Here is a 22,152-nt window from a genome sequence, read left to right as displayed (position 1 = left end):
AACTATATATAATATGTAGTCTAAAAACAAACAGAGAAAATAAACAAAATTAAAAGTTAGCAAAATCACAATTGATATTTAACTTTATAACAAGATTAATGATTTAATTTTAATATTATTATGGCAATTTAGTTAAATAAGAGAATTTCATTTGACAATAGTTTATCTAAGTGTATTCAATTTGAGTATATATATATTGTGGTTTTGGTTTCAGTAAAATTAACTATTTTTTATTTTTATTTTTATTGTTTTTTCATTATTAATTATATTTGAATGAAAAATATATTTGTTAATTTGAGAAAATTGTCATTATAATATTGAAAAATGTAATGTGAATAAATGAATATATATGATTTATAGTCATGATATATTTTATATATCTATTGTGTTTTGATTATTTAGATTCACAAAAGCTCACAAACAATATGTTATTCAAACGATTTTAAACATTATTTAATATCGTGATTATATTTTTTAATATTAGTCATCCACGTGCATCGCACGTGAACATTTCTAGTATAATATAAAGATAAGTTATGGATAAATAAGATATAGGATATAGAAGTAATAGGAGTCCTATTAAAGTCATTTTGGGTAAATTAGAGCGGTAATATTAATTAATATTATTTTTATAATAAAGTTACGTATAATAGAATAAACAATAAAATTGAGAAGCCAATTGTCTTATTCCACTTACATTTTTTTTAAAAGAAATCCCTTTATAAAATAAATTCAATGCAATCCGCTTATCAAACGATCGTTTATTTAGTTGCGATTCAGTTTTTCATAACATTGAAATAATTTCTAGAAAACCAAATTCACCATTAAATTATTTCATTATCGCGTTATTATTTTATTACATCACAATTTGATTTACCAGACAGTTGTATTAATACAGGAAAAACAAAATTCAATTTTATTTTAATTTTATAATATTAGACAGGAAGAGAGACACAAGTTCCCATATTGAACGACAATTCGGAGTTTTGAAGTTTTCCATGCGTTTGTGGTTGTGTTTGATCACGCCATTCAATGTGTTGATAAAACTCTTTTTTTTCACTTGTAGTTTTTCGCTAATATATGTTGATGAGATCAAGAAAAATCAGGCGAGGTAGGTGGATAATTTTTCGGGCTAAAATGTGATTTCTTGTGAGTACTTCTGACCTAGTATGATGAGACTAGGTCGGGTGATCTACACACACTCGAATAAGAAAATATTAATGAGACGTGTACGACATGACCATTTTGACGTTCGAATAAACGAAGTATTGACACAAAGGAACCTATAGTGTTTTAGAAAGTGAGTTTTATAAATATTTGTGAGAATGAATTGAACTTCTTTATTTTATCTTTGTTCGGGGTTTTTATATGATGCTAAAGTTGATAACCATATGAAATACTCGAGTAGTGGTCATGATGTGAGAACGTGGCCCACGTCTCGACCTCAACACGATCTTGTGGATACAAGGGGAATGTGTCCCTCGATTATCGGTAAATAAGGTCCACGATCACTTGACTTAGTCTTTCTTATCTTTCCTCGACTAAGAACATGAGCTGGGGCTTGTATGATCATTTAGTGATCAGTTTGTTTCCCGGTCTCTTCTTGGCCTCTCGAGATCAGCTCTGGGCTTTTGGTCTTTCTTTTCCGTCCGAGTCCAATGATGACCCAAATCGACGGGCCTTGTTGGAGGCATCATATGTTTTGATAAAAACATTATGTTAAAGGTTGAAATTTAATATATGTTAGTGATTTTTTTACACGCGTTACGCACTTATATAATTTTTTTATAATTAATTTGATTTATATTAAATAAATTTAATATCATAATTATAAAAATTAATGACGGATCGTACCGCAATTTGAAATTATTATGTATTGCAATTTGATTTGATTTATTAAAATGAAGGTCATACCATAATTGTGAAAATTAATGATTGATTAAAATGAAACTTTGAAGTGATGAATTAAAACAGACCGTGATACCAAGTGTTTTGACTATAATATATATATAACCACAGGAGAAATTATACTGCTGTTACATAAGGGATTATATCAACTATTTCGTACTATAAAATTAATTTACTTCAGTTATTTATCAATTTTCAGATAATTATAAATCAAGGTTATCAAAATATTGATATAAGTTAACTTTCCTTTCCCGGTGTTAAATTGATGGTGTTGAAATTTATTAAACAAGAGTAGAGTAAAATGATAAATTTATTACTTTTTTACAGGAATAATTAAACATATTACTTTAATGCATACAAAAAATTGTAATTTATTATACACGTAAGTCTTATGTATTTTGGTAATTGGTATTAATAATTATTTAAACAATTCTTATGTCATGACATTTACACATTTTTATTCGTGAGGCAATCAACATTGCACATATTTACAATAAAAAATAATATTTTTGACATAAAAAATAATATTTTTTATTAATGACTCAAATAAAATATATGTCTAACAAAATTGAAATATGAGATCATCTCAGATGGATTTACATCATATTACTTACCTTTGGTTTGAATTCTTGTACCCAAAAAATAATGGAGAATCATAATTTCTTGATTTTTATTTCAGAGTTGCTCATTCTACCAACATGGATCCTTGTCACATGCCATGTTTGTTAATTTAAAGAGAATTTTTAAAAATTCGTTGGCATTTATTAATAATCGATTCATTATCTTGAATCTAAATTTTTATATAAATAATCTGCCATCTAAATTTTTATTAGATTTTATATATATATTTTTTTTTCATTTTTCTCGATTGAACCAGATTAATTTTTCCCACCCGAGAATAAATTCACACTATTTTATCAAATAAAAAATTCATATTATATTGCAATTAATTTTAATATTTACGTAAAGGTTCTCAAATATGCTTTCTATATAAAACTTATTTTATTAACAAACATAAAACCTTCAAATAGAAAATAATAATAAAATATGATTGTGAATTGTATACATTTACATATATTTATATTTATACTAATGTTTAATATACATACTTTTGATATTGAAATGATGTATAATTTTGATATATTTCATCACGTCTAATAAATGAGTGATATCTCATCATTGAATACAAAAATAAATTACGATAAGTAAACGACATATCAAAAAGGATTCCGAGGAATAATTATAAAAAAAATAAAAAAAGGTTAGCTATAGTTGAAGAGAAACTTTGTTCGCTTTGCATTCAAGTTAGCAATCTCTAACACCTTGTAAAATTCACATTTTTCGAAGCACCTGTGTGCACATCAATATTTAAGCCACTGAAATGACTTTATATGAAACATGTTTTTGTACTTATTATATTATATAAGAATAGGTTTTTTGTGAGACGATCTCAAGAATCTTTATCTGTGTGACGGGTCAATCCTATCGATATTCACAATAAAAGTAATACTCTTAGCATAAAAAGTAATAATTTTTCATAGATGACCCAAATAAGATACCTGTTTCATAAAATACGAGTCGTGAGACCGTTTCACACAAGTTTTTGTCGTTATATAATTAATCATGAAAATACTATCATAATTGTATATAAATTTGTTTTACCAAAAATTAGGAACACGATACGATGTGATTTGATTTATTATACTTCAATAATAAATAGAAGAAGCATGATGTAATATTTTCGTAAGGTCAATTGTTTTCCTATGTAAGACATTCAAGCCCAAAAAAAAAATGGAAAAAAATAAATAAATAAATATAAATATTACGCAACACACTAATTCATCAATTGGTTGGACACAATTTATGTTGTTATTACAGATACTTATTAGAGTTTGGTGCTGGTTGGAGAGATTAAGAATGGCGCGACAAATTACCAGAGCAGGCCGGGAGGAGGAAGTTGCTGCTGCTGCTGCTGGAGCGGTGGAATTAGGTGGTGCGGCGGCGGCGGCGCCTGCATGGCTGCTAGGTCTGATGGCGGAGACATTCTTCTATGGTTGTGGGGTCCACCAGGATCGCAGGAAGAACGAGAAGAATATCTTCTGCCTCAAATGTTGCCAAAGCTTCTGCCCTCACTGCCTCCCTTCTCATCATCCCTCTCATCCTCTACTCCAGGTATATACATACATATATACAAACATATATATATATATATATATATATATATATATATATATATATATATATATATATATATATATATACTGTTTTTTTAAATTCATCAAGTTAATTAAATGCCTCGATTCAGCTAGAGTTAAATATATATAATATATGTGCATATATCATTGCAATTTGCAACCAAACGAATTGATCATTCGATTAATTCACTTTTAAATGAATTACTCGTGTCTTGAAATTCACTGACCTTGTAAGAAATAAACAATTCCATGTGGAAATATATCTTTTTAAGCTACATGCTCGACTAGTTTTTTCAAAATTCATTTACCAATTGAAAATTTAAACGGAGGATTCATATCTATCTCTCTTACTCTTTTTCGTAATGTAATTTAATTTAATCACACTTTTAAAAAAACACTACTTAATTCCATTCTTAAGGTTTGTACGTTATGTGTACGTATTGGAAAAATCAAGTAGCTTCATAATTCTCGATTTAATGGGTTCATGCACTGGATCAATAAGTGCACTAACCATGAATTAATCATTAAACCTAATTACCATAATTATGTTTTCCATGCATGAATTATTACAAACTGATAGTTAATTAATTCCCACTCAAATAAATAAAAAAATCATTTAATTTTGGTGAAATAAATTAATTGGGTTTAGGGTTACAAGTTACAACCACAAGGCATATGCATACATTCATACATACATATAAATATATAATTAGTGTATGTATTAAATTGAATTTCGAAAAAGAGAATAGTAGGGCTTTTGGATTAAACTGCACAGAGCTGTTTTTACATTTTATAACCATTTTTGGAATGGATTATTATAGATATGGATCCACTTGTGCTTACGAAGAAATTAAAAGCAAGCTAGGGAGCTTCTTCCTCAGCTGTTGCTTTCATTCATACACACGCAGAGTACTACAGTTTGACCCGAGTCCACTTTGTCTTTATATGCCAATTCAGTAATATGTACCCACTCATTTAATTCATATAATCAAGAACTACGGATTCTACCTACCTAGCTAAGATAGATCTCTCTCCAAAGATTTGAGGGAAAGTACGAGTATGAAATCAATTTTTTTTTAGAGTAAAAACATATAATTATACATAATTATAAAAATATCGAAAAATAATTGCGTGCAGCGGCCTGTCGACCCCATGGATAACTCGTATATCCCTGCAGTCATATATACTGATACCACATTTACTCTTTTTCACTCGTTTCTTTAGATAGTTGGTTGCTATATTTAATGATTTTAATTGATATTGTGATTGAATGCATGCATGCCTTTCTTCATGAATTTAGATGAATAGTATATATGTTCGATAAGCGCGAGTGATTTAAAATAATATCCTTGTAAGATTTCGACACTGTATGAAATTAGTTCAACGTATGTGCATGCAGGTGAGGAGATATGTGTACCAAGATGTCATTAGATTGGACGACCTTGAAAAGCTCGTTGACTGCTCATGCATTCAGGTTATTCATTATACGCATTTTTATTAAATTGGTGGAACCTGCATGCCAACCTGGGGGGCCAATAACTTTTATTTAAATTTGATTTAGAAAACCCAGATTTTGTTTTTGGTTTTTCGGTATCGTGGCTATCATTTGGGGAAAATAATTTTTTTTCCCATTAATTTGTTCCATTTTAGGTTTTGCTCGCAATAAATTTTTAAAGTTTGCTTTTATTAAATTAACTTTTAATTTTTGACTATTTTGACCTAATTGTTAATGTAACATCGAAAATTACTAAATTAAATGTCATCGGTGGCAATTTGATCAAAACAACCTGAAATTAAAAGTTAATGTACCAAAACCGAATTTCCAAAACTTATTAGATAAAAAAAATATCATTTTCTCTGATTTTTAGTGTGTATCATGAGTAGTTAAATAAAATCAGCCAATAATTAATGTCTAACATACTAGCTAATTATATGATTAATGTTTGGCAGGCTTACACAATAAATAGTGCGAAAGTAATATTCTTGAATCAGAGAGCACAATCAAGATCATCATCTTGCAAGCAGCTGAATTGTTCAGGCAACACTTGTTTCACCTGTGACAGAATTCTTCAGTACCCTTTCAATTTCTGTTCCCTCTCATGCAAGGTCCACTCCACCCCACCTACTCAATAATTTCCTAGCTTCTTACATATATTATAAAAATATCTCCTCAACTTTTCGTATGGCAATCATATAAAAAAAAGTATCGAATAATCATGGATTTTCATAATTTGAAGAAAAATAAACTAGGTTCCTGTCTATTACTTATTACTGTTGCATGCATGCAGGTGGATCGCATGGTAACACGAGGCGAAGATTTGTCTAGCATTTTATTCAGGTTTGATGAATCTGATTTTGCCATCTCACAATTTGAAAGGCTGCATATGGATGGATCGGATCATGAAGGCCAAATCACTCCGATCTCCATTTTGGAATTCGGAGGCTCCCATTACGACACGGGTAACGCCGCGAATTCGGAGGGAGAACCGTCAGGACTCGTGAGAAGAAACCCCAAGACCAAAAGGGGATTCATGAGCTTGGTCTCATTGAACAATAGAAGAAAAGGAGCCCCACATAGGTCTCCTCTTTCTTGAATAATTAAGTTATTATCTATACTAAAATATGAATCATTTACCTATTTAATTTTGAGTGTCACTTATTCGATAGTTACAAATATGTGTGTCTCTGTATTATTGTTATTATCTATGTAATAAACAATATAAAATGCGATTAATTAATTAATCATTTGCATTTATTTCCCCTACACTTTATTTATTTCATAATCATCTCCCTTGTCAAATGTAAAAATTATAACAAATGAATGCAAAAACATATATGGTCCAAAGTACACATTAATTAATCAAATTTGGATATAGTACAGATGATACGATAATTAATATTCTTGACTGGTTATTCTTTTTGGTTGAAATTCTTTTATATTTTGTGTCACGTGCAGTTAATAGAAATAAATGGCATGCCATTATTAAATTTGACATTAAAAATCTGTAAAGGTCATTGAATATCACAACGCCAAAAACATAAATAAATAAAAACCAGGTCGGATATATATCAAAAGGAACGGGACCGTTAATTAATTAAGACATGCTGGAATCGAACGACACTTTAGATACGGGAGATTATCAAATCTTTTCGAGGTCGAGGTTCTTGTTCTATATTTATTAGTAATAGTGACGTACGCCATGCATGATTTTACGTATAAATTCGGTTAAAAAAAATAATTCGGAATTACCTAATTGAATTTTCTGCACGTACTGCAATATTTTCAAAATCAGTACAAATGAAGAAGGCTAGAAAATAAAGACAAAACATGAAAAATGGAAGTTGAAGGAGTTTAGTGGAAGAAAAAACTGTATTATGGTTGTACGAGTTGGTGGAGAACGTGAAGATTTTTTAATTACCATTTTGCTCCTATAAAAGCGACTTCCGCGTTGATGTTTGAGGATATTCATGTATAATAACACTGATGTAACCAGATGAGACCAAAGATATTAGTGAGAGACCTTCTTACTTTATATAATAGTAAAAGATCATATATTTTTTATGTCAGTTTATTTTACCTTTTAAAGTCATTTATTTGCTACTAATAAATGGCAATATTGATCCTATAATAAGATTTAATTTGGTACTTCCAAGTTTAGGAAAGCTTAATCCAAAATCATGGTTTTTATGGTCAAAATGAAGTTGCACCGCACCCACCATTAAATAGATGGATTTGTCTTGCCTCCAACAATTATTGATCCATGGACTTGCCTATGCGCCCTCGAACTACCACCGTTCAATGATTCGCACGCACACTCATTTCATAAAAATAAATTATTCAGTACTTTTGTTATCTAATAAATTATTCACTACCTAACAAGTACATGTAAATCCCAAGAAAGCAATCTTCTTTAAATTAAGATCACACTGTTCCCAATTCAATACAATTGGGTGGTGAAATTCAAGTTTTTTAGAACTGGTTTAATTCGATGGAGCTGAGATTGTGCAGTAATGGGTTGTCATGCATTATCATTTATGAGCACCGCAAATCAATGGTTGACATGTATGTTTGGCAGGGCAAAGCAAAGCAAATCAAAAGTTAGGAGCCGAGTGGGGATTGGGAGTTTGGGACCAACACAAAGCGGAGGGGATCGGATTCGGGGGGACATGCTTCCTCTCATGAGATCATTATTGTGCGTCAACTTAGATTAGTAGAGATTTTAAGCCTAAAATATTTCGAGACATAAGAATTTGGTAATATTCCTATGATGGGAGTGTGTATTGAGTATGCAAGATCATGTCGGATCCACAAATTCCAAGTGAGTCGATGTAAAATGTGGTGGCATCCTTCCTTTTCACGGACAGGTCTCCTCTTCTTAGTTGGCGGTTTGGCCCCCACACCCAATCAACGGTCCAGATCATTTCAGGGGGGGGGGGAGAATTTTTTTTAAAAAAAAAAAAAACCAAGGGCCAGAAAAATTCTGGCCCTTGGATCTGCCCCTGCAGGCAGTGCCTGCAGGGGCAGGGTCGAATTTTCCTTAGTTGGCGGCTTATTCAAACTTCATGCATGTGACGTCAAATCAACCTGCAGGGGCAGGGTCGAATTTTCCTTAGTTGGCGGCTTATTCAAACTTCATGCATGTGACGTCAAATCAATGTAATGTCCACCCTCCTCCCGGGTCGTATTACCCCTCGAATGACCCCCTCCCACCATCTCCCAATGTCATGTAGTATAGTATTTATCATGTCTAAAAAGTTGGATCAGAGTCCGAATACGTCTTTATGTTATGTGTACATATATAGAAGAGTAGGAGTAGGGCGTAGGCCTGCACTGAGGATAACATCTCTCATTGAAACATCCAATCCATTCTATTCTCAATTCAAAAAGATGCAGTGTTCAATTTCTATGTACGTATTGGGTCCCATCACTAAAATTAGATGAGTTGTTGCAGGCAGCCATGTGAATTGTGATGAAAAGAGGAGCATCAAACCAGTGACACAAAAGGATATGGTACATTATAACAAACATAAGTGATCCAACTCCCCCACTTTGAAATGGATGGCTTTAAACTTTTCAGGACTATTGGAGAGGCTCGTGATCTACTTTAGTTTGAAATTTTAGTAAAAGATAGAAACTTGAGACTGTGTTTTGATGGGGTTTTTCCCCATATGTTTTTATTCCAAATTGTGTTCATGAATCATGATCATTGATTTGATGCACAATTAGAAATTGTGTTGAGACATCACAAAATGAGTCAAGACTCTGTGCTCAAGCACACCCAGTGGAGATTTAACCACACATGTTCCGGTGGAAAATGAGACAACATAGCAGTGTAAGATGACATACGTCTTTCACACCGTCTTGCATTGCTGCGGGTATAATTGCAGCGAGACTAAATTGTATAGATTAGATATAAATAAATAACTGCGGGAGAGGCACTCGGCCATGAAAGATTCAAACTTTTCAATGGCCATTGCCCTAATGGAGATATTAAAATTGAATTAACATGATAAAACAAGAACACAGTCGTTTTTTCTTTTGGGTAGCACCTCTGAATCGTTGAATCTTCTCGCTGATGATCGATCATTCCCCTGATCTATATTCTATACGCTATCCTATAACAGCAGCAGATCAGTCCTTATTGGTGAAGTAACCAATCAATTTCATCCCGGGAACGTTATGCCCAGACTTTCAATACTCAAGATACCAGCTATTGAAGGATTAAATAGTGGCTTGGGGGAATGTAGGAGAAAAGTACCTAAAAGATCCAACTACTGTTGCATCTCCACCAAAAGCTCGATGGCATTGGCAGGTTGATTAGTTCAGATATTTCATCACTTAATTATAATCAAGGGGTAATAAATTTCTAACGAAAGACCATAAAATGGAAATCCATTTGTGGGTAAATGGATGGGTCTTTCCCGAATTCAAGAATATTATCCCCGTTCTTTCTACGGTAAGTTCTTCCATTAATTATCTTGAATTGAAATACACAAGCCATCTCATAACACAGAAACATTTCATATGATTCTAGAAAAAACATATTTACGCTGGACACCAAATGAGAAGGAAAAAAACGAACACAAAAAATGGGCTAATATAGAGCGAAAAGGCCGTGTTTTAAAATTATTGCACTAAAGCATACTGGTTCTTCAACCCCACTCTGATAACTTCAGAAAGACCATTTTTGGTAAATTCATCAGACACTTCTCCTTGTAACGCCGAGAACACTGCAAATGTTTCAATTGAAGCTCAATAGGAAAAGGGGACATTCTATGCTACATCCAGCTATCTTCACCCGGTGTAATCTCCTCTTAATTGACGATTATCAAAAATATCAAAAAATGTTAATATTTATATTAACTAAATTTAATATAAGTTCAAGACACGTAAGAGCTCTAACCATATTTAGACTTGTGATCAATCCATAAATACCAATAGAAATTAAATAGACACTGAAAACAAGTACATGTTCCATCCACCCTTCATTTAAGGTGGAGTCTATACTACGAAAATATAGCTTACTGTAATTAGTTGTTCCCCAAAAGGATATCTCATGCACTAATTTACTAAGAAACTCAAACTTAAATTTAGTCATCCAAACCAAATCAAACCGAAATTAATGGTTTAAGTTGGTTTGGTTATAATATTTCATGATTTAGTTTCATTTGAAATTTTGTGAAACCAATAAAACGTTGTTTTGTTCTAATTTTTACCTAAAACAGAACCAAACCACTGTTGAACACCCCTAATATCTGTGTATTAATTTGCAATTTCAAAATTTAAAATTATACAATTTATAGTGAGAACAGATAGAAATTATTGTTGTTGTTGTTGTAGTTAAAATATAGTCACTACGACACCAAAACATTGCTAAAGGTATCATAAAAAAATAAAAACTAAAGAAGAAGCAGATTATAAACAAAAGAAGAAGCAGTAACTTAGAGTTAGACTCGAAATACTAACAACTGATGTGAGAAAAAACGGATGTGGAACGAGCAAATCATAACAAAAATAATGTTGAAAAACTTGTATCATTTTTGGATGGTAATGATACTATTAAAAATATTATTCAAGCTCTCATTGTCAACAAATTGAATGAAAAATGATAATATATATTATTGAAGATGAATACATGTTATATGGATCCGGAGATTTTTCGTCTTTTAACGATATTTTGACTTTTTAAACGAAGGATCGAACCTCAACAGTTGCTTAACCATACCCGTAACCGACGGTTCATGAACAAGAACCGAGACCATCAAGGAAGAAGACGGTAAAAAAAATCGAGCTTCTTTGAAACATCAAACCCAACGTTTCAAACCATGATCATGTCTAGTTCTTGGCTATTCATTTCAAACATTAGAAATTGTTTGAACTTGGTCCAAGGTGCCCTTCTCAGAAAGACACAAAGCTACTTGGGTCTGAGCCCAAACGCCCAAGCACAAGTGTTCATCCTAGTAGATAGTTCCATCACTCCACAAATCAGTACTTTACTAATATATTGCTTGAGGAATGACACAAGATCAATATCACATGAGAAACAGCTGGAATTTAGTAGAAAAGTACCTGAAATAAATTTCAGGATTGGTGAAGGGAAAAGAAGCACCAATCCGATGCATATCTACATCACCTGTACATATTAGACACGAGGATTGAGGTCTAACAAAAAAATGTGAGCATTAAGGTTTGCATTAACTTTATTAGACAAAGTAGACAATCGTAAAACCATTGAATCTAGCCACTTACTAGGCAGGTATGCTCTGGATATCTTGCTTTTATGTCACGTGTAGGAATATCCCCGCACGTGAGAATCCCAAGGATCAAAGACTGCAAAATCAGTTGATTATTCGATACCAGTACAACAGTTTTTTTCCATCTTCTGCTTTATCTCCCTCCACAGTTTCTTTACATTTTCTTCAAGAAAGTGTATATTTAATAAATAGTAGATGAAAATATAGTTCTGTTTCAAAGGAATCATCAGCATTGACATCATTCCCACTTAATGTTTCTAACTTCTACCAGAGATTAATTGTTTCCAAATTTATACGAGCACGAGATGAGAGCAACTAAATCTCCTTGTTTAACATCCACTTGAACATTTTCAGTTGCATAGTACCAAACTTCCCCTAGGAAAACGTACCCAATGTCCGTGATAAACAAATCCAGAAACAAGGAGTAGCTGAGCTTGATGTGCACTTGGATGGCACCTAAGAACAGTATGAGGATCATCAGAACGCAATAACTTCTAATACATTACAAATTCTGCAAGAACAAAGTATCTAATCGTACAATTGTCGGATAATAATTTTAAGGTTTTAAATTATAACAAACCTGAAAGTGAAATTTTGAAGACACTAACAATCGGTGATAATCTCGTCACAAGTTAGAAAAGACTCTTGTAACGAGTTAGCAAAGTTCAAGGGTTAAATATTTCAGGTAAGATAAGCCGTACAAGGAAAGCAGAAAATCGGTTAAGAAAACTTTAGAAATTTTGCATATACAGTAACGTGAAGTGTGGCATGAAGAAAAATGACTGAAGGCAACTATAGTCAATTAGCTGATTATTTTGTCTCAGTATAGGCAAAGAATATAGTAAGAGAAACAAATCACTTAAGACACTAGTCTATTCAAAAACTCCTTGCCGGATGAAATAACTTGACCGTCTCAACTAACTTCAAAAAGGGAAGCAAATCAACAGCTAGAATAAATAACAGAAAACTTCAGAATCAAGTCTTGCTCCAACTTTCAAAATAATAAAATTAAGTAGAAAAATTGATGAGTAGAGTTTTCAGCTAAGATATATATTCTGCTACCAAATTCAAAATGATGTTGGATGTTGGAGACCCTCATCTATTTAAAGAGGATGAAGACAAAAGACAAAAGACAAATATCATCAGTTAAATCAGAAGCGTTCAACATACAAATATATCGAGTCAAGCAAATTTTGTGCATTTGAAAGTCTAAGAACAATTTGTTCTTATGAATATAGAAACCTACTCATAGTTATTTTGTTGGATCTATTTATGAGTGATCTATCAATTCTAGGACTGGATCTTGTGAATTAGAATGTTCCGCACAATCTAAGTGGGGTTAGAGTATTATAACTTATAAGCTAGAAATTAGCTGGACGAAATATAAATGTCTGTTATTAGATTAGGAGTTATAGTCTGCAGTGTTTTTTGCAGGAATCATAATTTCAAGTGGATTAATTCCAAACAGAAGAAGAAAAGAAATAGAATGGCTATAACATCTTTGAATCTCTACAAAATTCCTATCTTCTGTTATTTTTCATACTTTTTCTGTTAAGTTTAATTGCTACTGTTTGCTCATCTATTCTCTCAACAATACTTTGCCTCACGTCTTCCGTGATGTTGTTCTAAAAATCTTTTACAATCCATTCACCCTGTTGTATATATTGTTTCTCTTCTTAACCGGGCCGAACAAGTGGAATCAAAACCATGTCATTTTAGGGTGTTGAATAAGTAGCAATATGGACAACATATTAGTTAACAAAATCCCCCATTTTCCCGAAAGAGGATTATGAGGATTAAAAAACTGGGATGTAAGCATACTCGACCACTCATGACGATGATATTTAGCTTGTGATCACAGAAGGGCCCTACAAAATGATGAAAAGTCAACCCTTCCAGATCCTCAGTTACATAGGAAAGCCTTGCACAAAGTGCAACAATGAAGACAAGAGGATGTTAATGCAATTTGCAGCCCGGGAACAGAATTGAAACCATCTACCGCGAGAAAGGCACACGCGTTTTACCAATATTCGATTCCACATTATAAAATCCACTCGAACATCTAAATAACCAACTAAATGTAACCGAGATTCATTCAAACATCCATCATTTACTTGCAAGAAAATAAATTCACCCAACCAGTATGATAAAAACAACGATCAATATTCACATTCAAAGACAAAAGAACCATAGTAAAGGGGAACACGTTCATGAAAAAAAACAAAGTGAATAGCGGATGTGTGAACCACCACCCCGGGAAATTTCGACGCGAGCATTCTCAAGAAGTGAGACCATCGGGGAGCATGAGAACCATGGAACCAAGTTGCCAAGCATCCTCTACAGAGACTAAACGTCGCAATCGAAGGGCGGGTTTTCGGGATGATTTGTGGGCTTCTTTGTATGGACCTTTGTTCGATTTTCCATTTTGGAGTGCTGATTTAAGCCTTGGTGTCGGCTTCTGTGAAACAAACTGATATATGGGCTTATCTTCAACCCATTTTAACTAGCTTATGATTCAACCTCATTCATTTTCAGTTCTTACATTAAAATATACTTAGTACCTCCACAACGACCTAGTGAGACAATTCCATCCATCATTTTGACTGTTCCAAAAATTTTCAACCTAAACCACCTATTTCTATGATGAGTTCATGTGGGACGAACCAACCCAACCGATCTAAATATATCTTATGACCAATTCATGTGGAAATATTTTTTCCTCCCTAGGTGGTTTGCAATTGAATGGAAGAATAACGAAACTTAGTCAAACTACATTAGGTAAATTGAGGTTGCACCCCCACCCACCAATATTTAATATTCACACAAAATAATCTAACCCGGCAACTCTCCGTTTCCTGTCTATCGAAGCAACAAAAATAATCATTTATCTACTCTTACGTCTCCTCCAACTACTGACTTTGACATTTTAATTATTTAATTTACATTAATATTTAAACTATCGCACCATATAATGTAGTGTGGTACTGTGGTTTAGGATTTATTTTTTAGTCCTTGTTTTTTTAATAAATTACAAATATCGTTGTGGTGCAATTCGGTCGGACGGTTTTTACACACTTTTGATCTCCCCTGAGTTATTGCCATGAAATTAAATATTTCCAAAGCTGCTAGTATTGTTTCTGATGCGCTCAAAAAATGCGCATCCATACAAATACCTTGAATCGATGATCACGAACCAATTCTTCAATATATCGAATCAAAGTGCTCCAAAAATATAACTGTGTATCAAAGAAAACGGGTGAGATGACTCTGCCCAAAGACGAAGCTACTCCGACCCTCAAGTCAGTATCGTGTTTGAGAGAAAAATACAAGTTGATTAGGGTAAGGAGCCCTTTATTTACATGTGTAGAGTCTTAGATGATACGGAATTTTGTAATATATGGTAACTAGATTTGTGCATATCCATGCAATATCTTGTAATATCTCTAAAATATAATTAATGATATGATAGGATTTTTACCATATCATCAGTTTCTAAAAACGCATAAAGTGTCATAATCTTTGGGCAAAAAAAAAATTTATCTGGAAATTCTACCAATTTGTAATATATCAATTCAGGTGCAATAATACATGGAAATGCATTAGCTAGTTGGCGTCCATCATAATTTGTCCCCACCCTTTCGATATCACACTGTGCATGCTTTTTTTTTTTGTGCGTGTTTATGTGTCAAATATATTTAGGCAGTGGAAACTATGTCATGTTTCCAATGGATTAATGGGGCCTTTTTTCACATGTAATTCAATTAATTGTCTATTAAAATTTAGTTCTTTACCTTGTGAATTGGGAAGACGAGGAGTGGTCATTATCGGAAATGAAGTAACAATGATGAAAGATAGAGTTTTGTTTTGTGATCGGTATCTTTGGTGATGAGATAATTTTTTGTCAAAAAATAAAAAATTCCATTTCCGATCAAATGACTCAATGTTATTATTTTACTTGGTTTGATTTGAACAAACTCCTACATTTGGATCAATAAATGGGAAATTGGTTGTCAATGTTGTCGCGATGCATTCAAGGATCCAAAATTATTTATTTCAACATGTAAAATCAGTGTTAATGAGATACTAACTTATGTGGTATAATTGTAAGGTTGCATTTGATGATCCTAATTTATTATCACATTTGTGATTCATACATAGAAAAAATCACGAACATATGTGTGTAAGAAAATCGCGAACATTTATGATTCATAAAGGTAGATTGAACTCTACCATTGTCGGCAGGAACATGTATTAAATGCATGTTGGGGTTGGCAAATTTGATTTTGAAAACGTGTGGTTGGCTACATTTCAGAAGACGGAAGATGGGTTTTACGCGTATAAAACGCGTGTTCACACGGTCAAGAGGCTCTATAAATAGAGCTCCCCCTTTCATTCTGAAATCATCCCTTCTTCGAGTTTTCTCTCATCTTATAAGCATTTGAGTGCTTAGTTCTATAATATTTGTGAGGTGTTTGTTCTCCTGTATTAAGAGAGTGTGTGTTCTCTTTGGAAACACAGTGAGTGAGTTGTACACCACAAAATATTATAGTGGAAATTCTTTTCATCTTGCCCGTGGTTTTTACCCTAATAATTTTTAGGGGTTTTCCACGTAAATCTCGGTGTCTAGTTTATTCTTTATTTTCGGGTTTTATTATCTCAAATTCCGCACGTGGGACCAACAAGTGGTATCAGAGCCTTGGTTTAAAATTTCTTAAAATTCTGAGTATGCTCTGTGGTTGCAGCCTAGACTGATCTTCCACATCAGAAAAGATTTTTTGAGATTTTTTATTTAAGGCGGGATTATTTTGTCCGGTCTACTAAAATTGTCGTAGACATAATGGCGGGAAGGTACGAGATAGCAAAGTTCAATGGAAGCAATTTTATGCTGTGGAAAATAAAGATACAAGCAGTTTTAAGAAAGGAGAATTGCTTGGCGGCTATTGGAGATAGACCGGTGGAGATTACAGATGATGGAAAGTGGAACGAGATGAATGATAATGATGTTGCCAATTTACACTTGGCTATAGCTGACGAAGTTTTGTCAAGTATCTCTGAGATAAAAACAGCCAAAGTTATCTGGGATACTCTGACAAAGATGTACGAGGTCAAGTCCCTACACAATATGATTTTCCTAAAGAGAAGGCTTTATACTCTTCGGATGGCGGAATCTTCATCGATGACCGACCATATCAACACACTAAATACTCTATTTGCCCAACTCACTTCCATGGGGCATAAAATAGGGGAAAATGAACGTGCGGAGCTTCTACTTCAAAGTCTACCAGATTCATACGATCAACTTATCATCAACATTACCAACAATATTCTTATGGGCTTTCTAAGATTCGACGATGTCTTAACTGCGGCTCTCGGAGAAGAAAGCCGGCGCAAGAATAAGGAAGACAGGTTGGTAACTTCGAAGCAGGCAGAGGCTTTGCCGATGATAAGAGGAAGATTCATGGACCGTGACTCCAGTGGGAGCCAAAGACGAGGTAGATCAAATTCGAGAAGTAAGAAGAAAAATATTTACTGCTTTAAATGTGGCGGTAAAGGGCACTTCAAGAAAGAGTGTACGAGTATCGATAAAAGTTCTCAAGGAAATGTGGCCAGTACTTCAGGAAGTGGTGAAATATTATTCAGCGAAGCGGCAACTGTTACAGAAGGCAGACACAAATTTTGTGACACATGGATTATGGATTCAGGAGCGACGTGGCATATGACGTCTCGGAGAGAATGGTTTGATCATTATGAACCAATCTCAGGAGGATCTGTATTCATGGGAAATGATCATGCCTTGGAAATCGCTGGGGTAGGTACTATCAAAATTAAAATGTTTGATGGCACCATTCGCACCATACAGGAGGTACGACATGTGAAAGGACTGACGAAAAATCTTTTGTCCTTGGGACAATTGGATGACATCGGGTGCAAAACTCGGATCGAGAACGGGATCATGAAAATTGTGAAAGGCGCGCTTGTGGTTATGAAGGCGGAAAATGTTGCTGCCAATCTGTATGTACTTTTGGGAGAAACACACAAAGAGACGGAGCTAGTTGTTGCATCAAATGGTTCAAGAGAAGAATTAACAGTGTTATGGCATAGAAAGCTCGGGCATATGTCAGAATGGGGTTTGAAAATTCTCTCATAACGGAAGCTGCTGCCGGGACTTACAAAAGTGTCACTACCCTTTTGTGAGCATTGTGTTACCAGTAAACAACACAGATTAAAGTTTGGCACTTCTTATGCTAGGAGCAAAAGCATATTGGAGCTGATTCATTCGGATGTTTGGCAAGCACCGGTTGTATCCCTAGGAGGAGCGAGATACTTTGTCTCGTTCATTGATGATTTCTCTAGGAGATGTTGGGTGTATCCAATCAAGAAGAAATCAGATGTTTTCCAGGTCTTCAAAGATTTCAAAGCGCGGGTTGAACTTGATTCAAAAAATAAAATCAAGTGTCTGAGGACTGACAATGGAGGAGAATATACCAGTGACGAGTTTGATGCATTTTGTCAACATGAGGGCATCAAAAGACAGTTCACGACGGCTTACACACCTCAACAGAATGGAGTGGCGGAGCGGATGAACAGGACCTTGTTGGACAGAACAAGAGCTATGTTGAGGACTGCGGGTCTAGGAAAGTCATTTTGGGCGGAAGCAGTCAAAACCGCTTGTTATATTATCAATCGTTCTCCTTCAGTGGCGATTGACCTGAAGACTCCGATGGAGATATGGACTGGGAAGCCGACAGATTATTCTCATTTGCATACATTTGGAAGTCCGGTGTACGTTCTGTACAATGAGCAAGAAAGATCAAAGTTGGATTCGAAATCCAGAAAATGTATCTTCTTGGGATATGCTGATGGAGTAAAGGGGTTTCGCTTGTGGGATCCTACTGTTCACAAGCTTGTCATCAGCAGGGATGTTATCTTCGAGGAAGATAAAGTAAAGGGAGACAAAGGCACACCGAATTCAGAAACTACTATTTTTCAGGTGGAAAATAAGACGGACGAAAGGCAAGTTTCTTGTGAAGCACTACCAGAGCGCGAAGAACAAGAACATGTTGAGTCTGAGGTTTCCAATGTGAGGCAGTCAACTCGAGACAGAAGACCACCAGGTTGGCTTTCAGATTATGTCACTGAAAGTAACATTGCATATTGTCTATTATCAGAAGATGGTGAGCCATCGAGTTTTCACGAGGCTACTCAAAGCTCGGATGTATCTTTGTGGATGATAGCAATGCAAGAAGAATTGGAGGCATTAGACATGAATAAAACTTGGGATCTTGTTACACTACCACGAGGGAGGAAAGCTATCGGCAACAGATGGGTCTATAAGATCAAGCGAGATGGCAATAACCAAGTGGAGCGGTATCGTGCTAGACTGGTGGTAAAAGGGTATGCTCAGAAAGAAGGTATTGACTTCAATGAGATATTTTCTCCTGTGGTTCGGCTTACAACAGTCAGAGTGGTGTTGGCATTGTGTGCGGTGTTTGACTGCATCTAGAACAGCTAGATGTGAAAACGGCGTTTCTTCATGGAGATCTTGAAGAAGAAATCTATATGCTCCAGCCAGAAGATTTTTTGCGGAAAAAGGCAAAGAGAACTTGGTTTGCAGGTTGAAGAAATCTCTGTACGGTCTCAAACAGGCGCTGAGATGTTGGTACAAGAGATTTGATTCCTATATCATGAGCCTTGGATACAACAGACTGAATGCAGACCCTTGTACGTATTTCAAGAGGTCTGGTGATGATTATATCATTTTGTTGTTGTATGTGGACGACATGTTGGTAGCAGGCCCCAACAAAGATCAGGTCCAAGGATTGAAGGCACAGATGGCTAGGGAATTTGATATGAAGGACTTGGGACCAGTAAACAAGATTCTAGGGATGCAAGTTCACCGAGACAGAAGTAACATAAAGATTTGGCTTTCCCAGAAAAATTATTTGAAGAAAGTCTTGCAACGCTTCAACATGCAAGATAGTAAGCCAATTTCGACCCCTCTTCCTGTTAACTTCAAGTTATCCTCCAAGATGTGTCCTAGCAGTGAAGCAGAGAGGATGGAGATGTCTCGAGTACCATATGCATCAGCAGTGGGAAGTTTGATGTTCGCTATGATCTGTACAAGACCGGACATTGCTCAAGCAGTGGGAGCAGTTAGTCGGTATATGGCGAATCCTGGACGAGAGCATTGGAGCACTGTTAAGAGGATCCTTCGATACATTAAGGGTACCTCGAATGCTGCATTATGTTATGGAGGATCAGATTTTACACTCAGGGGCTATGTCGATTCAGATTATGCAGGTGATCCTGATAAGAGGAAATCTACTACTGGTTATGTGTTTACGCTTGTAGGAGGAGCAGTAAGCTGGGTTTCAAAACTGCAGACAGTTGTGGCGTTATCTACAACAGAGGCAGAATACATGGCAGCTACTCAAGCTTGCAAGGAGGCAATATGGACTAAAAGGTTATTGGAGGAGATCGGGCACAGACAAGAAAATGTTTCTTTGTTTTGTGACAGTCAGAGTGCCTTGCACATCGCAAGGAATCCAGCCTTTCATTCCAGGACTAAACACATTGGAGTCCAATTTCACTTTGTGAGGGAAGTAGTAGAAGAAGGAAGCGTGGATATGCAGAAGATCCATACAAAAGAAAATATAGCTGATTTTCTGACCAAGCCAGTGAATACTGAAAAGTTTGAGTGGTGTAGATTCTCAAGTGGTCTAGCGGAAACGTAAGCAGCAGGTAATGGCAAGATTGGAAGGATGTGTGGAGATGTGTTTGATTCTCAATCAAATCTCCAAGTGGGAGAAATGTCGGCAGGAACATGTATTAAATGCATGTTGGGGTTGGCAAATTTGATTTTGAAAACGTGTGGTTGGCTACATTTCAGAAGACGGAAGATGGGTTTTACGCGTATAAAACGCGAGTTCACACGGTCAAGAGGCTCTATAAATAGAGCTCCCCAGTTCATTCTGAAATCATCCCTTCTTCGAGTTTTCTCTCATCTTATAAGCATTTGAGTGCTTAGTTCTATAATATTGTGAGGTGTTTGTTCTCCTGTATTAAGAGAGTGTGTGTTCTCTTTGGAAACACAGTGAGTGAGTTGTACACCACAAAATATTATAGTGGAAATTCTTTTCATCTTGCCCGTGGTTTTTACCCTAATAATTTTTAGGGGTTTTCCACGTAAATCTCGATGTCTAGTTTATTCTTTATTTTCAGGTTTTATTATCTCAAATTCCGCACGTGGGACCAACAATCATGATATCAGATTTCTAAAAACAGACATGCTATGGAGCTCAATGCATGCGTGCATTTATTGTTGGGCGTGAATTAAAGATGTTATTGTGCATAAAGGCTTGCAATATTTTCCACTTGCCAATCGGTAGAGTTGAAAAGCTTTGGAGATCGAAAGATGATGATAAATTCGACTGCTTCAAAGTCAATAGAGTTGATCTTGTGAAATTAAATTTAAAAAAATATATAATTGCAAAAATTTTGATGATGTATTTTTAAGTTTATGTTTCATTTAATTAATGGAGCACTGAATGAAATTTCATGCTACATTATAAGCCATAGTCTTTATATTTCATGTTTTTTTAAAAAAAAATTGAATTTGTTTTAACAGTTATTAGTTGTTAAAATACTTTCTTCAACGTCTAGATTTAACTGGACCACTTCAAATGATTTTGAGTGTGAAATAGGACTGGTTAGACTCAATATAAAATATATATTCAGTCCAAACAACAATTAGCAAGACGGCTAGAAATATGTAAGCAAGCATGATAAAGTGCATAAGTAAAAGAGACATAAATTATGGATATTCAGAGATAAATTTTTTTATGTAACCATTCTTCACGGTTCTGCGTCACTTCTTCGATGATGTTACTTGTCTAATTTTGAAAAACTCCATAACAGTTTTTTTCACGGTTCCACGTCACTTCTTCGATGATGTTACTTGATCGGATCAGAATGGTTCCGAACCAAATTAAACCGGATCCGACTTATGAAATAAAGAAATCATAAGATACCAAATCGAATTTACCGGACTAAAATTCAAAACCCAAACCTATTGAGTCAGATTAGAGCATAATTGGCTCGGAGCATGCAACACCCGATCCGTCCTGTCCACGGATTTGGTGGAAAGTGGGTTGATAACCAAATCAACTAAGATTAACGAATCCATTAAAATTAAATCAAGTGATTATGACGTTTGTGGGCCATCCCATCCATTATGTGCTGCGAAGGTTCTTTTGCATTTTGATTAGTCCTAGTATTTCGCGTGGTTTGAGTC

At 34.7% G+C, this 22,152-nt stretch overlaps 1 protein-coding gene and 1 long non-coding RNA gene across 4 annotated transcripts; one reads left to right on the top strand and one right to left on the bottom strand.

Moving 5' to 3' along the window:
* The first annotated feature begins 3,825 nt into the window (after positions 1 to 3,825).
* Positions 3,826 to 6,779, top strand: LOC140838115 (protein RGF1 INDUCIBLE TRANSCRIPTION FACTOR 1-like). The gene is made up of 4 exons (XM_073204198.1): positions 3,826 to 4,080; positions 5,503 to 5,577; positions 6,054 to 6,209; positions 6,392 to 6,779. The coding sequence occupies exons 1-4, from the start codon at positions 3,826 to 3,828 to the stop codon at positions 6,695 to 6,697; spliced, it is 792 nt and encodes a 263-aa protein (XP_073060299.1). The 3' UTR covers positions 6,698 to 6,779.
* A 3,327-nt stretch (positions 6,780 to 10,106) lies between these two features.
* On the bottom strand, positions 10,107 to 14,586 carry LOC140838621 (uncharacterized). Of its 3 annotated transcripts, none has more exons than XR_012119626.1 (3): positions 11,854 to 14,564; positions 11,674 to 11,737; positions 10,107 to 11,561 (listed from the first exon to the last, which is right to left on the bottom strand). It is a non-coding gene; the product is annotated as an uncharacterized lncRNA (long non-coding RNA). The 3 variants fall into 3 exon arrangements; XR_012119627.1 differs by having other exon boundaries at positions 10,107 to 10,417; XR_012119625.1 differs by having other exon boundaries at positions 10,107 to 11,737; positions 11,854 to 14,586.
* Positions 14,587 to 22,152: the final 7,566 nt, after the last annotated feature.

Source organism: Primulina eburnea, chromosome 8 (genome assembly GCF_022965805.1).
Source record: "Primulina eburnea isolate SZY01 chromosome 8, ASM2296580v1, whole genome shotgun sequence".
Classification (NCBI taxonomy): Eukaryota; Viridiplantae; Streptophyta; class Magnoliopsida; order Lamiales; family Gesneriaceae; genus Primulina; species Primulina eburnea.
Note: the sequence above shows the minus strand (reverse complement) of the source record. Positions and strands in the feature narration are given on the sequence as shown.